Raw genomic sequence first — 16,811 nt, forward strand, 5'->3', positions numbered from 1 at the left:
TGCCCGGCGGTGTGCCCAGCAGAGCGGGCGTCTCCCACCAGCCCGGCACCATCCTCCACAGATGCACTTTGTCCTGTCGGCTTGGGCGGAGTTTAGGGAACAAGGAGAAGAACAGAAAGAGGGGTTTTCCCTGAACACCCCCCGACTCTGGTGCCAGTGTCTGTGTTTCCGTCCATCGTGCAAAACCCCTCGCCTCCCTCCGTGGCCCACACTCTGATACAGGAGGAGGGCACCTGGGTCAGAGCACACCTTCTTCTGAACCTGTGTGTCTGTGTATGTGTACCTGTGTGTACCATGTGGCATGTGTGTCTCCAGCATATTTGTCTGCGTGTGTATCTGCAGGTGTGTGTGGTCACAGGTGAATCCCCAGCCCCTTGGCTCTCAGGACCCAGCTCTGACCCCCGCCGGCACTCACTCGCGCCCTCCCTGTCTTGCAGGAGCTGTGCCGGCAGCGCATGGCCGTGCGCACGTCCGAGCGCCCGGAGGCCCCGCACACGTCCCGCGTCAGCAGCGTGTCGTCTCAGTTCAGCGACGGGCCGATGCCCAGCCCCTCTGCGCGGAGCAGCACCTCGTCCTGGTCGGAGGAGCCTGTGCAGCCCAACATGGACATCTCGACCGGCCACATGGTCCTGGTGAGGCGCGCATCCTCTGTGCTGGGACGGGCTTGGCCGTCTCTGTCGGGGGGACAGGAGGGAGAGGCTTGCGGGGCCCTACCCCACTCACACGCCCTGATTCCTGCGGCAGCAGATGTAAGGTGGGGGGAACCTGACCTTGACAGGTGGCTCAGGGGCAGGAGGAGGGCAGCCACACATCCAAGCCCCTCTGCACCGAGGTCCCCCCGAGTGGGCACCTGAGAACTGGCCACTTGGGGTCCCCTCTGCTCTGCTCAGAACCCGAGCACACCCCTCAGTGCGGGGTTACACCTTGGCTATCTGTGCCGGTGGTGGGTGCACATCGGTTAGTGCCTGCTGTGTGCATGGCTCCCCCCAGCCCGACTCAGCAGGCAGCAGTCCTGTCTTTGCCCCCAGCCCCCCTCAGGTGAATTCACATCACTCACGGGCATCTTCTAATTAAAAGTGACACGGGACGGATCAGGGGCTCCGTAAGCGTCTTCTGGAGGCCACGGTGCAGAAGCCTCCCAGTGGGAAGCCCCCCCAGTGACCCCTCCCCACAGTGGCCCCACCCCTCCCCCACCTCCCAGGGGCCCCGCCCCTCCCCCACCCCAGGGGCCCCGCCCCGCCCCCACCCCCAGGGGCCCCACCCTTCCCCCACCTCCCAGGGGCCCCGCCCCCCAGCACGTGCCCCTCGATGGCCAGGTTTTGTTGAAAGGCGTTTGTTCTATCTCAGCCCTTCTTGCTGGCAAGTCCGGAAGGCCGTGTGGACACCCCTCCCCCACCCTCCCCCTCCCCGGCCGCAGGTGTCCTGTCCAGTGACTGTCAGTGGACACACTGTTCCTTGCCATTGTCTCTCCCCTGGAGACGGGGTTCCCGTCGGGGAGGGGTTCCCTCTGCGGTTAACTTCCCAAAACCCAGTGCAGGGTGGGTCCTGCAAGATGTTTTTGCTGCGCTAAACATTTATTTTTTGTGGGGACTTTCCTTGATTGTTTATTTAATAACAACATGGACAAGGGGAGTTAGGCCACAGAAGCCGGGGTCTCGGTCCCGCTGGCCGCGGTGACAGGCACCTCTGACTGGGCAGCCTCAGCTACAGACACTTCTCACCGTCTGGAGGCCGGGAGTCTGAGATCCAGGGCCCGCAGATCCGTGTCCGGCGGAGGGCCGCTTCTGGGCCACAGCCGGCAGCTTCTTGCTGCGTCCTCACGTGGGGAAGGGGCGAGGGAGCTCTGTGGGATCTGTTACTAGGGCACTCACCCCGTCACCATGGCTCTACCTTGTGACCTCATCGCCTCCTGACACTGCCACCTTGGGGGTTAGGATTCAACACAGCAATTTGAGGGAACACAGACATTCCTCCCAGAGCAGCCAGGAGTCCACGTTTTCACCAAAAAGCAGAGCCTGGAGGTGACCTCGGGGGCTGAGGCACTCGCTTCAGGGATGTCTGAGTCTTGGGCCGGGAGGCACAGATGCCGGACCGGTTCGGACCAGACATGAGGAGAGTGATGAACGCAGCAGCTGGCCTCAGAGGGCATGAAGACAAAATGAAGAGGAAGTGGAGGTGTCCAGCTGGCCGGGCCACTCGTCTGTGCCTGCTTCCTCCCGGTCACACGCGCGGCCTCGCGGTGGGAGGGCGCCCGGGGCTGAGTTCACAGGGTGCTCCTCAGGCTCTGGTGCGGGCGCGGCTGGGTCCCGAGTCCCGTGCCTGCAGTTCCCGGAGCAGTCGGCTCACAGCTCGAGGCACAGACATGTGCTGACACCCTGCTGTGCGCCGAGCCAGCAACTCGGAGAGCCTCTTCCCTGGATGGATAATGGTTACGCTGCGTTAGAGCTGACCTTTCAGAGAACATTTGGGTATGTGTCCCTTTTGGAAAAAGAACCTTGACCAGAAGTCCAGCCTCCTAGTGAGACACCGTCTGGGGACCAGCACCAGCAAATGCACTTGCCAGGCGGGCTGGCTAGAGGTTCACTCCAAGAGCCTCTGCTGTGCTGTGAGGTTTTCAGATTTCAAGTCACCTGAGTCGCAGTCTGATGATGTCTCAAGTCTAAGTGGGATGTGGAAACATTGTATTTGGGGTAGAAAATTGTGTTTTGAGCTCATGTGTGAAAGGCAGATGGAAAGGAAGCCGGGTGATTGCCTCTCAGTTGAGTTGCCCCGGCTGCGAGCTGACTCAGTCTTCAGCCGGCCGGGTGGCTGCTACGCCTGGTGCGAGGGGGCCCAGATGACAGCGCCCTGCCCAGCTCAGACGCCATCATGTGTCCAGACGCATGTCCACCACCCGGCCAGCCTGGAGACCCACACAGTCAGCGTCCCCAGCTCTCCACCACAGACCCTGGACTCGGGCCTTTCTGATTAACCGGTGCTTTATTTGAAGTGGGCGTCCAGGTACTTTCTCGACTCCAAGGGCACAGGCTGTGGGCAGCTGGAGCCGGGAAGCCAAGGGGACCTGCAATGGGTAGCGTCTGCCCCTCAGTCCCGGGTCCTGCTTTCTGCCCTTTGACCCCTTATGGCAGGTTTGGGCGAACTCCCAGCCCCACACCTGTCCTTGTGCCGGGCATCATCCCCCTCTGGGACCCAGACACCTGGAGACATGGCAGATGTGAACCCCACTGGCCGTTTGTACAGCTTCTCACCCACAGAAAGCAGGTGAAAGGACCCATCCTTCAGGCTCTGGAGCTGCGGCCCAGTCTCACAGGAGAGGCCGTGGGGCACGTTCACTAGACCAGAGTCACCATCCGGGGACCTGGCTCTCTGGTGACTGGTGTGTGGATGGTGGGGACCGTGTGCCGGGACCTCAGGACTCACCAAGACCACAGGGAGACCAGTCTGCGGTGGTCAGTCATCCGGGCGCCACGAGGAAACGTTTATGTTTATCAGAAGGCTGGCATGACGACCCCCGCAAACTGCGTGCCGGGGACTCAGAGACCAGGCGGTGAGTCACGCGAGATCCAGGCCGATCCCAGGAACCCGCTGTTCCTGGTGTTCAGCTGCTTCCGTCGTAACTGAAGATGTGGTGGAGTCAGCGGCAAAGCTCCCTGCGTCTGGACAGCAGGTGGAAGCAAGGGACCCCCACAAGTTGTCTGGGAAGGACACTTGTCCCCGAGGCCAGTCACCAGTGAAAGGACAGAAGCACTTCTGAAGGAATGAGTGGCGTAGGAAGGTAAAAAGCGGAATATTGACCCGTCCCGCTGGAGGACCGTTGGGGGTGGGGCGGGGGGCCCGAGCGCCCTCCCTCTCCCGGCCACTCCGTCCACTGCAATGTGTCCTTAGTGTATGTGCTGTGACTTAATGCTAGGAGCCCTCACATAGAATTTTAGAAATAAACGCTCCACCTGGGGGGTGAGCAGCCTCACCTTCCCCTGGGAGGAGGCAGGAAGGTCTCCCTGCTGACGAGAGGTCACAGGCTGCGGTGCAGATGATGAAGCCACCGAGACCAGCCCGTTTAATCCAGACAGTCTTCATGGGGGAGGAGGCTGAGGAACTTAGCCACCCCGGGCAAGGCATCCAGGCTGGGGGACAAGGCGGAGAAATGGCCCAGGGAGCACGTGCTGCCTGAGGCCAGGGGCACTGAGGTCTCAGGGACCACGAGGGTTGGCAGGTGCAGGAAACTGGTTGGGGGAGGTGTTCCCAGGAGGCTGCTCAGGAGAAACATGGGAGCTGGTGGGGCTGTCAGAGCCCCTCCCAGGAGCCATGTCTTCCCCTGGAGACTGACCAGCATCAGAGCTGCCACCGCCCAGGGCACTGAGGGCCAGTCTAGGGGTGGCACACGGATTCTGGGGCCCTGTGAACTTGGGACAAAGCTGGGAAGCTGAGCCGCTCGCTGGGTCCGTGTCCCGGGACAAGCCCTTCGACTTCTGTTTTCTCATCTGCCAAATGGGCTTAGGAGCAGTGCCTCCTGCGAGGGCCCCCGCGAGGGTTGAACTCGATGGCCTGAGAGGTGCCATGCATCGTGGAACCTCCCCGGCGTCGCTGTCTCCAACTGTAGATCCACCAGAAAGGATCACTGGGAAAAACAAACCAGTTTTCCTTTGATGAAACTATGGGAGAACAGGGCCTTCTCCACACGGAAAGCGTCTCGTGCCCCGGAAACCAGCAGCCCCGGGCGCACGGGGAGGTGCTCTGGGGGGGGCGGTCTCCGGGAGGCTGTGACCGTGGCCCCTCCCTCAGCGAGTTGAGGCCGCACCGGGCGCAGGGCTCTGTGCGTGGTGGCGGCCCCGCGGCGTTTGCAGAAGGACCAGCGTTGCCGGGAGGAGGAGACGGGAAGGGAAACAGCCCCAGCGATAAGCCTGTCGGTTTCCAAGGCAACAGGGCCACGTCCGATCGGGCTCGGAGCAGCGCTCCGGAAACAGGAGGCCTCGTTCGACTGACTTTGTGGAACTGTCGTCAACTTCGTTGTTTTGGGGGGTTTTTTTTTAATATATTTTTATTGAGGTATAGTAAGTTTACAATGTCGTGCCTTAAACATGCGACCAGGACATGACTTAAGAGCTGTGCCTCCTTTTGTGAGGCGAAGCATCACCTCTGAATTACCTCTCGAGAAGATCTGTTTCTAAACCACATTTGTTTTCAGAGGCTGACGTGTCAGCCTGACGGCTTCGTGGGCGACACCGAGGGCAGATGGCGGTCCTGAGGCCCTGATTCCTCGGGCGCCGGCCGCCAAGCACAGGGCCGTGTAGCTGGAGGGGCCGACATCTTCATCCATGATGCAGGGGAGGGTCTGGGCTGAATCTCTGCGTCCCTTTTATTCTTGGAAAATACGATAAAACAGGAAAGAGCGTCGCTGAGCATTTACGTAACAGCACTGCCCTAGGAAACCGTGGAGGAGGAACTGTTTTAGCCCATTTCACAGATGAAGGCAACAAAACCAAGAGCAGTGAGATAAATCCCTGAAAAGTCACAACATCGCAGCCTCACACCCACGGCTTTCCATGGCCCCAGAAGAGAAGAAGCTGACGGAAGCGGGAGTGTTTGGGGACGTGGTGGCTGAGGGCCCACGGAGGGTGAGGACCAGGCGGCCGTGGTGGACCTGGCCACGTGCTGGCGGAGCTGGGCCCCTCCGACCTCGCAGCCCGGCCCGCAGGACTCGTGGCCTCCCCACGGGCGGCCGCCTCTGCACGCCTGGAGTCTCACAAGGAAGAGCCTTTTTTGACCCTTGCACTTTGAGGGAGCTCTCTCTCTGGTCGTCTTCTCTCTCCTTAACTTACACTTTTATACCCATTGATGGTATGAGTCAGTTGTTTAACCAGGAAGCAGACGCCTCTTCCTGGAAGCCACAGGAATGGAACAGAAGCAGAGGTTCCGTTGGGGGCCCCCGGTTCCCGTGTCTCCATCTTTCATTGCAGCACCTGTGTTTCTAAAAGGGGGCGGCTCCACAGTTCCTCACCGTGCTCTCCCCAGCCCTGCTCTCTGTGGCCTGCACGTGTGTCTGTGGCTCAGCTGGCCACTGTCCTGGTGGTGAAGGTGCCTGGGCTGGGCTCCCTGCAGCCGTGCACCCGCTCTCTGACACCAGTGGTGGCAGGGGCTTCGAGTCCATCTGAGCCGGGGTCTCCCTGCCGCTGGGGAACCACATCCTCAGACATGGAGCTCTGAGGCTGTGGCTCCCACTGGCGGTGCTGGTCTCTGTGGTTCATGCTCGGAGCAGCACACTCTTGCCTGGAAGCGGTTTCCTGCTGTTTGACCACGTCCTGCTACTGAGACAGAGGCTTCCTGGGAGTGAAACAGCTCAAACGCATCAAAGCAGAGGCCCGCAGCCCCCAGCTCTCCCTGCCTGGTGGGCGTGGGGTGACAGCACTTTGGGGGTGGCCATGGGGAGCCTTCCAGGCCACACCACATAGAGGTGTCAGGTCAGAGGTCCTGGGCTGCGCTGAGTCTCCAGAGCAGGAAGGTGGGCCTGAGATGAGTCGGGGTCAGAGGAGCAGGCAGGGGTGAGAAATTCCCACTCAGATGAACCGGGGACACACTTAAGAGCCAGGCCATCAGCAGAGTCCAGTTCGGGTAGAGTCAGCCTGAGCTCCCAACGGCGGCCCTGGCCTTGGGCTCAGCCCCAACCTGAGTCATGGCGTCTCACAGGCTTGGAGGCTTTTCTAGAGCCTCCTGTGTCTGTGCACTTTCTCACCCAAGTCACCGCCTCTCCAGCCTGGAAACAGCTGCCATGGAGCGAGTCCACACCCGCTTCTAACTGCTCGGGGAGGCCCGGTTACTCAGACCAGACAGTGTGTGGCGGTGCCCGGCGGGTGCCTGGAGCACCGTAGGTGTTTAATCAGAATCGGGACCCTGCTCTGCCCCCCCTTGGAGTTCAGGGCTATACCCCGCCTTCCCCATTTTCACCCTCACAGGAGGGCGTTCATCTGCCCATCTCCAAACTGAGAGTAATGCCCTGGGGCTGGGGGTGGGGTAGAGCTCAGTGCAGAGTACTTGCCTCGCATGCGTGAGGTCCCGGGTTCAATCCCCAGGACCTCCATTAAAAATGAATTATAAAAAAGAGTGATGTCCAGCTTTAAATCCTGCATCTTCCTAAAAGCAAGTTTACAGTGGCCTAAATTTACGGTTTTCTTAGCGTTTTCCTGTTGTTTGAGTCCCAGCCGCCCAGGTTCGAGGGTTGTGTTTTGTGTTTGTGTTAATGGAGACGTTTTCATGACGACCTGGTGGGAAGTAGTGGTGGAGAGCGTGTCTTCCGGTCTGTTCCGACGTCCGGGACCCCAGGCCCTCGCGCAGAGCCGGCGTCGCTGCCCGGAGCCGTGCACAGCCTCCCGGTGCCGCGGCATCTGGGAGGTGGCCCCATGGAGCGCGTGCCCGCGCTCGTCTGGACAGTCTGTGTTATTCTGCTGTTTAGTGAACAGCGGTTTGTTTATTGTACATGATTCAAGGTGACTGAGCCAGTGTTCAAACGTCACCACTCCGTCACAGCGTACGTAAGGATGACTGTAGGCTGAATTTCTGGAAGTAAGACCCTGGGTCATCGAGGGTGCTTAGTGTGTATCCTGAGAGGTATCGCCAGGCTTCCTGCCAAAACGTGGACGACCTGACACTCCCACCAGCTCTGCAGAAAATGACACCCGTGTCCCCAGACCCTCCCCAGCTGGGTGTTGGCCGACTTTGACCTTCCACCGGTGAGTGGAAGTGCTATTTCAGAGTAGTTTAGTTTACATTTCTCTGGCCACACGTGATTTTTCATAGCTTTGGGAGCCACTTATTGTTCCTTCCAAGAGTGATTTCAGAAGTGTCCCTCAGGGTGGGGGGCCACGACCCCAGAGTGGAAGCTCTGCACGTAGTTACAGGTCAGCAGGTGTGGACGCCAACGGGGGTTCACGGAACGTGTCATTGTGAAACCAGCCTGCTCTTGTCTGTCCTGTGTGCCCAGTGACCAGTCCACATGTGACAGCCAGCCACGGTCGTCGTGAGAGAGGCAGGGACCCTCTGGACATCCCACAGGGATGAGTGACCTGGCTGGAAGGCTGGCCAGCTGACTGCCCCGAGCCTGTGTTTCCTGTGCGTGAGAATTGAGCGCCAGTGCTCTGGGACGGCAGAGTGTTGTTACGGCTTCCAAAACTAACCTGCCTGGTGATGTCACAGGGAAGTGGCTCTTGGGGGAGGAGCGCCTGGCTGTTGTGGGGTCTCTGGGCCTCAAGGGACCGGTCTTGGTTGGCTCAGGCAGACAGGGTGGCTTAAATGACAGAATCTCATTGTCTCCCGTCCTGGGGGCTGGAAGTCCCAGATGCAGGTGTAGCAGGGCTGGTTCCTCCTGAGGCCTCATCCTTGGCGTGCAGACAGCCGTCTTCCCCCATGTCCTCACACGGGCGTCCCTCTGTGTTGTCTGCGTTCCGATCTCCTCCTCTTATAAGGACGCCAGTCGCACTGGGTCAGGGCCCACCTGTATACCTCACTTCACCGTGATCCCCTCTCTAAAGCCCGTCTCCAAATACACCCACGTCCTGAAGTGTGGGGGGTCACGACTCCAACGTGTGAACGGGGGGACACAGCCCGTGGCAAGGACCAAGGCTTGGGCCGGGGTTTTCGGTAGCTTGACGCCGCTGGAGGCCACGTCATGTTCTGTGGTCGCGTGCACTGTGGGGCCGAGCGGGGGTCACACTGCCGAGGGGACTCTGGGGCGTCTGCTCTGCGGCCCCCACTCCCCGAGCACGGCCGGCTGGGATGGCACAGAGGCTGGTGGACCTCAACTTCCCTGGTGCAGGTCACACTTTCCTGGGGGCTGACCTCCACCCGCCACCCTTCCCTGGGAGAAGGCGTATCTCAGGAGCGTCCTCGGGGAAGGCGGGGTGCACGTGGCAGTCACGGGGTCAGGCCGGTCAGTCTCTCCCCCAGGAGCTGGGCCCTGGGCCAGGCGCTGTATGGGAGGGAGGGGCCGGGCGCCCCTCGGGGAGAAGGTGGCAGGGGATCGAGCCCACGGACACAGGCTCTGGGGCCCTGGGCCGGGTGCTTCCCTACCGAGATGATCTGCAGCCCCTCCTAGGTGCCTGGCGCCCTCGGCGGGGGCTGTGACCCGGCTGCCGCCCCACATGGCCGTCCCCACCACACAGCTCCCCTTGCAGCTGTGACGCCAGTGGCTCACAATGGTTTGGTGCTGAAGTGGGCGCAGAGGGCGGCTTCCACTGCCCGTCTCTCACCGCCAGGGGTGGGGAGGGGAGCAGAACTGCTGTGTTTTCAGTAGGGGTGTGGTTTGACTTACTGTGTGAAATGTTAGAACGATGCAGGATGCCTTACCTCCTAGAGTGAGGAGAATCACGCATCCAATTAGTATTTGCTGAATGAGCGTGAATGTCAGACACTGAATGTGATGGAGAGTTTGCAGCTGTGAGGGGAGGAAACGCCACGTGGCGTCCACGAAGCGCTTGGAAGGTCTCCATTCGTACATACAAACGAGAAATGTTTCCTGAGGTCCCCGTGGCCGGCGGGACCTGACCAGACACCGGAACAGGCCGCGTTCTCCTGACCCTTGGGCGCCTCCTGGTCTGGCAGCTGGAGAGACTTTCAGGGAACAGAGTGACAGCAGGGTTAGTCCAGGCCCAGGATGGAGCCTTCTGATTGTTCAGGTACAAATTCATGTGTAAAATTAACAGTACATAAAATGTAGCTTTTGAAATCGCATTAAGCCGTGGCGTCCCGCCAGTCATTCTTGGACGGCCCAGCTTTGCTCACCGTGTCACCTGCGGCGAGTAGCGCTGCTCTTGGGCATAGCAGGCGTCCAGGAAAAATCTCCTGAGTGAAGTTGACGGTCAGTGTTTTGCCCTGAGAAGTTTACAGCCTATTTGAAGTGAAAAGGGGTGCATGGCTAGAAAGACGCAGCCAAGTGCCAATTCGTGTTCTTTTGCTCAGAGACGCCTCCAGCCCCGTGAGGGTCGGGGAGGCGGAGGGAGCCTGGGGAGGGGCGGAGTTGGTATCCCAGCGCGGCTGTGGTCGAGGTGGAGCAGCAGTCCTGGGCCGGGGGCTGGGGGCCGGGGGCAGAACGCACAGCAGGAAAGATCACAGCCCCTCCAGGAGCGCGGGTTCCGCTCCCAGGATGCGCGTCTGGTGGGAGAGATAGAAGTTCCCACAGCGTCCATCTGGATGTGGCCCCTGCGGTTTCTTGAACAAGAAAGTGACGCCTGGTGATTCGTTTGCTCGCTTACCTGAGCACACCTACCAGAAGGTGAGACGTTTGTCACAAACAGGCGGGAACTGAACGGGTGACGACCACTGTCCTCTGATGTTTTCTCGCCCGAGTCAGAAGGAAAGGGGGCCCAGAGATGCTGGGAAGAGCATGGGGCTCTGCTGAAAGACGGTCCCCAATCCAGCGCTGCCCCCGGGGTGACACCTGGGGCAGCCCAGAACCGTCAGCCTGGGATTCCCCACCCGTGAAACCCGGCTGCTCACAGAGCCCGCATGGCAGCGCGGCTGTCAGGAGGGGGCGCCCGCTGCCGGAGAGCCTGTCGGCTTGCTCGAGTGTCGTCCAGACATCGCTGGCGTTAGAGGTGCCGGAGGTGAGGGAAGGAGACGACCGTGGCCGCACTGTCAGAGGCGTGGGAAAGGCGCCCTTCTGCGTGTGCGGCTCGCATGGGGCTCCAGTGACCCTGCCCCGTCGTGGGAGCGCGGCACCGCCGCCTGACTCCTGCCGGGCGAGGCCCTCTCCCCGCCACGCCACAGCAGTTACGGCCTCATACTTGTCCAGGTGGTCTTGCCAGGCACAGCTGAACAGGATCTGAAGTGACCGTCTCTGCCGGCGTCCCAAATAGACCCAGACACTCCGAACTTGTGGTGACTCTGACACGCAGCATGTGGGTGCCCAGGATTTTAGTTTTGCCTTATTTTCACACCCTTGAATCAACCGTTTTTACTCCTGACTTTCGTGGTAGCACTTGTTCAGATCGGCCCTCGTCGTACCGGGTTTTCTTTCCTTCGCCGTCACTCCTTGCTTCTCGGTTCTTTCTTCTGGGTAATACGTCCCTGTTTCCAGAAATACACCCTTCTTTCAGTCCTTCCGTCGGAAGGTCTCCCTGCCTTTGTCTGAGAACGTCTTTAATTAATCCTCAGACTTGCGCAGCACGTTAGACAAGGATCGGCGTCTAGCTGATTTTCTCTCGTCACTTTGCAAACGCTGTTCCCTTGCCGCCAGCGCTGCAGCTGCTGAAAGGCTGTGGCGCAGGCCCGGGGCTGCTCCTTCCTGCCGTCTGCGCCTCGTTGTCCTGGGATGTCCTCGCGCCCTGTCTTGGTGCGTGTGGCCCTACTGTATGCACATTTACACACACATACATACTTGCTCCAGACTTCCTGTGATTCCTGAGTCAGGGAAACCCTGTCTTCTGTCAGTTCTGGAAACAGCTGCCCACCCGCACCGTGCGGCTGGGCCGCCCCTCTGCCCTGCGTCCGGGGGACGCCCTCAGACCTGCCGCCCGGCGTGCCTGTGTCTCTTCGGCAGCATCCGGCCTGCTGTGCGGTGCGTCCGCTGTGCCTGTCGTCTCCGGGAGCATCTTTGCCGTGTGCGGCGTTCTGCCCCCTTCACACCTGCCTGCCGTGCTGCCCTTGGACTGCGGCTCCCCCTCCACACCTGCACCTCTGTGAGTGCAGCAGCTGACTGTTTCCACATAGTACTGCTGTTTTCTGGGTTCCTGTGAATCAATGCCTTGCTCTTGGGTGTGTTTGCCATCTGGGGGGCCTGTCATTTCAGGTCACCGGCTCCTCTCTGTGTGCTGGCAGTGTTGACCTTAGAACACGGGTTTCGAGATTGATTTTCCAGCCACTCCAGGCTGTCATAAAGCCTCTACCATCTTTATGTCAGTTCCCACCCAGAGACTCCCAAACGAGGGCGGCACTGTAAACTCGAGCCTCATCCTAGGTGAGGCCCAGGGTCCAGCTGTCTTCCCATTTCGAGTCCGTGTGGAGACAGAGCAGCTTTCTGGTGGCCGGGCAGCCCCTCCACCCAGAGCGTGGTCCCCTGCACATGCTGGTTTGTGTGGGGGTCTCACATCCAGCCCCCACTCCTGCATGCCAGGTTTCCCTGTGGCCCCTGGTGGACAGTGGAAGCCAGGACCCTGGGTTTCAGGCACAGGAAGTCACCGTGCCCTGCCCCTCCCCCAAAGGCTTGAGTGACTTCAGGTCGCGTGTCCCCCACTTCACTCCTCTCTTCATGTGGGTTCCTGAGGATGCGCCGTTATTTTGTGGGAGGCGGCTGTGCCATTCGCCCCGCAGCTCTGGGTGTCCTGTAGGGGAGGCCGTTCGGGTCCTCCTGCTCTCTCAACTTTGGGAACGTGAGACTCAGTGCAGGTCACACACAGCGCAGATGGATGCTGCCAGTTAACTTCACATCACCCTGACAGTCACGTCTAAGAGCGTTCATGTTCTGCGTAGCAAAGGACACCTCACGGTGGCTGCCTGTGGTCAAAGAGGGCGATCAGCGACCTCACCCAGGCCACTTCCCACACTGCCCTCTCGGGACACGGGCCAAGGGGGCACCTTGCTTCAGGAAGTGCCTGCACACCTGCGTGTCCGAAAGGAGCCAGCTGTGGATGTGCACTGACAGGTGCCTCGGTCAGCAGGCAGGTGGGCAGGTGGGTGGACCCTAAATGCGAACAGCGGGCGGCATGAAGAAATTCCAGCTGGCACGTGTGTTGCAGTGATGAAGGCAGCCGTCTGGAGGCGCGGGCTCCAGGCTCCGCATCTGGGTTGTGCTGGAGCAGAAGAGCAGGAAGGCTGACATCTGATCATCCTCCCTCTTCACCCGTCAAACCTGGAGCGCCGTGGGCGTGGGGTTGGGGCCGTGCACAGCACGATTGGCAGCTGAACTAGGAAAAGCTGAAAAACACACTTGACGGTCTTATCTCTAACTTTTCACCCTAAAAAGTGAAAATGACTTTTGAAAGATCAACACTCTTCTCTCTTCTGCTTCGAGCTCCTCACTTCCAAGCGATCGAATAAAGAACGTCCGTCGGCCAACTCGTGGCTCCTGTGACTGCCTCTGGAATTGTTCATTCCTCCTTTTTCTTCACTGAACTTAAGCTATTTCAGTGCTGGTTGGAGGGTTGGGGGAGAGAGAGGAGACGTCTAGGCTTCGTTCCCTCCTTGCAAGTGGAGTTGGTGAGAAGATGAAGGTAGCTTTGTGAGTCTCGGGTGAACCTTCTCAACAGTGGTACCATGTCTGTTCCTCCATTCTTGTGTTATTGCTCATGAGCGCGAAGCCTGTTGGTTTTGGGAAATTAAAAACCAGACATTCTCCTTCCAATGAGCACTTCGAGAACTTCTGCAAATATCTTCTAATAATGGATGCAGAACCCAGCATTTCCCATCTGGGTATAGGAGAGAAAATTCACGTCTGTGTTGCTTGCCTAGGTAACCTTTACTGCACCATCCAGAATTCTTTATTCTCCCTAAAAACTTCATCAGAAAATCGTAATGAGGACATCATTGGTACAGAACAAGAAAGGCTGCTGCTAAGAAAAGCCCTCCTGCTTTACGATGCACGAGATGCGGTCTGCGTGTTGCCAGGCAACCCTCCCTCCTCCTGCCTCTTCCTGAAAGGTTTCCCTGTTAAGTGGCTGTCGTCATCTCTCGAGTGAAAATTGTCTCCTCTGGGCCGTTTCACGTCGGTTGGTGGTAGTGAAGCGTTGGGTCTTAGAGTCTGCTCCCATGATCGTGCCCTGGAATAGGCCATTGCGTTTTGTAGGTAGCCGTCGAGTTGGGGAGGGGTGCATGGATGGCCCTCTACACGCAGGATCTGCAGGTGCACGTACAGAAACGTTATTCACAACTGCTTTTGAAGAAGCTCTTAAGCCAGCACTGCCCGACTCTCTGAACACCAGCGAAGGTGTCGTTGACTTCTGCATCGCACAACTCCCCATCTGGGCGCCCACCCCCCGTGGCAGAGGCGGTGGGGACACTTGGAGCTTCTGTTTCCTCTGAGCATTTGTTACTGTATCAGAACGTCTTCCAGGGTTGGTTGTCTTAGAACTGCATCGTCATGACTCTTTTTTCCTCTGATTCCTTTCCTGTCAACTCTGGAATCCAAGGTTGGTTTCTGTTGCGTTTTGAACATTAATGGAATTTCTGAATAACTCATGGTTGGAAGTATTTTTCATATGCCAAAGAGGCATCGCTGCGGCTGGAGTCAAGTTCTTACTTTCTCATTAGTGAAGACTTGTACTGATTCATATTAATAAGAATTTGTTGTAAGGTGAACGTTTGCAAGTGCACTCCTTCACGTGGTCTGCGTATTCATGACAAGGAAATAGAAACGTAGCTTTCTGCAGGCGGCTTACTCTTCTTGTTAAACTGTTTGGTTTCTCTTCCACGTTAAGGCCTCAGACACACTAACTTTCTTTGTAAAGGTTAACATTGGTTTCTGCACTAAACCGTCTAATCAAACTTTGATTTTTCCAGAAAATGAGAGGATGTAATTGTTGTTAAACACAGAGGCTTTAAACGAATGAGAAATGAGTGAGGAGATTTTATTTAGAATGATGGGGTTTATCTCTCCATCTTTCTCGCTGTTTCTTCTAAGTTTTCCAGTGTTTTCCATTTATCTATGAAGATGGGTGTGTCACTGGTAGAAATAAGACAATTTAATAGTAATTCTTTGTTTGATAAGCAGCTATTTCAGGAGTTTAAAATGCCAAGGGTAGATATTTTAAAATTTTAAAGGGCAGAAATTAGTAGAAATGTCATAAAGTTGAATTAATTTTTCTTTCAACTTGTGTTAATTGAAGTAGAAGCTGACTGGCAGACTGATGTTGAAAATCACTGCATTGTCAATTGTGAGGGGTTTTTTTTCCTTTTTACTGTCTATAGACCAAAAGTACAAAAAGAAGAGAAACACACAAAAGATATTTGGTAAAGGCAGGTGGTCTGGATGAATAATGTTTCTTTCATTAACATATTTCCCTTATTAGCTGTATAATTAATTGTACATAGCCAAGGGAAGCTATGGAAATTGCATTTCGAGATGTATCAAAGCCGCCTTATGCGTCAGACTTCCATGCAATTTACCCTTAATGAATCCAGAGATGGAAGCCTCAAATCTATAATTATTACTTACTATTTGAATGACAAGCAAAGAATTTTATCAGCAGAGTTTTAAATGAAAGGGGATTAGCAGCTAATGTTGAAATTGTTAATCTTTCTTAGGAAAATAATTTTGAGGAAAATGTTTTAGTGGAAAGAGAGGTTTGAGGGAGGCATTTGCCATTAAAAAATGGCCATTTTCTGATACTCCACGTGAATTTGTCCATGTTTGACAGCAGGGTGCAAATATTTTTGAGAGTGAATGAATATTTTATAGGCTCCAGAGCTGCTCGTGTGTTCCAGGAACCGATTGTGCAATATTCCCAAACATGCCGGCGCAGGTGAGAGTCGGTCAGCTAGCCAGAGGAAAGAAGTGAGGCTGAAAAAGATTAAACTATAGGAGAACATTCTACAAAGGGTTAAAGTCTGTTTGATAGCACAGAGGTCTGCCTTTCCCCCTTCTCAGTGTTTATTTGATTTAAGATTGTGGAAAAGTAAATACTGTTGAAGAGAACTGTAAAACGAAGCACTGATACCCATTTTTCCAAAAAGATCTCATTGGCGAGGCCGCCGCGTCTCAGTGTCTCCCACTGTGGTCTCCAGAGTGATGCTGGTGGTCACGCACGCCCATGTGTCCGGCGGGCAGCTCCAGCCTCGGTGCGGGGGCCGAGTCAGAGGCAGCGGAGCCGGGGCACATACTCCGGACCGGGCTCCCCTCGTCCATCCCACAGACGACGTCTGGCCATCTGGGATGTGCCGGGCTCTGCACCAGACCCAGTTGGTTATTGGGAGTGCCTGAAAGCACGTCTCTTTGTCTTGGTTTTTCCCACGGAGCCGAAGGCACAGATGAACATCCCAAGTTTATAGCGTCATCTGGTTAGAGCTCAGTGTCACTCGGAGCAGGAGAAAGGCAGCGTTCAGATTTTTCGAAGCTCTGGAAGGTTGGCCCGGGAGGGACGTCCCTCTTAGGGCCCGTGGCAAGTCCCGTGCATGTCCTGGGTTTAAGGTCGTGCTGAGCCCTGCTCGGGTGGGTGGAAGAGGCGGGACCTGAGCCCTGGGCGGTTCTCCCGGAAGTTCTGAGCTCCCCTCCCCCGTGGTGCTGCGGGGCACGAGCAGGGGGTGGCACACGGTGCAGTGTGCCCTCCACCCCCGTGAGTTCTGGCCTTCTCAAGCTTGATGTCGCCTTGGCTCCGTCGGAATGTACCTTAATGCACTGGCCCCGTCGGTTACTCCGGGTTGCAACGCTCTCACGGAACGTGTTTGTGTCGTCTGGGAGCCAGGCACGACTGCTGTGGAAATTCAGTACCCGGGACCCAGGTGGTCCGAAAGAGCTGAGACGGTGCCTCCGACCTTTGGGGGCGATGTGCTCCTAGGACTACGACCGCCCGCCCGCCACGTGGCCGTGCTTGTGTTTGGAGACGCCCTGTATTTCCGTCAGTGCCTTGCTTGTGTGAGTGTGTCCGCGTGGTCCGGGCCAGCTTGGCTGTTGACCACTTTCACCTTTTCAGTTTGTGCTGAGCTACTGGCTGTTGCTTTTCTGTGGCCCTTTGGGCAAACTTGTCTTCCGTGAGCTCTTGGAGCACGGCTAAGATAAAACTAAGTAGTGCGTCCCGTATCTGAGCACTTTGTCCGCGTAACAAAGGTGTGAGGGTGGCTAGAAACGTCAGGGCTGCCGAGGGAGCATTTCCCACGTGCCCCGGATTTCTGAC

The 16,811-nt window shown here is 57.3% G+C and overlaps 1 protein-coding gene across 4 annotated transcripts in view; it reads left to right on the top strand.

The window, feature by feature from the left end:
* PTPRN2 (protein tyrosine phosphatase receptor type N2) overlaps positions 1-16,811 on the top strand; it is a 384,695-nt gene that overhangs the window by 299,401 nt on the left and 68,483 nt on the right. For all 4 annotated transcript variants that reach the window (XM_072964044.1, XM_072964045.1, XM_072964046.1 and 1 more), the window contains exon 12: positions 438-632. In XM_072964044.1, the coding sequence (XP_072820145.1) occupies positions 438-632 (195 nt within the window). The remainder of the gene's footprint in view (positions 1-437; positions 633-16,811) is intronic.

The sequence above is a fragment of the Vicugna pacos genome, chromosome 7, assembly GCF_048564905.1.
Source record: "Vicugna pacos chromosome 7, VicPac4, whole genome shotgun sequence".
Taxonomy (NCBI): Eukaryota; Metazoa; Chordata; class Mammalia; order Artiodactyla; family Camelidae; genus Vicugna; species Vicugna pacos.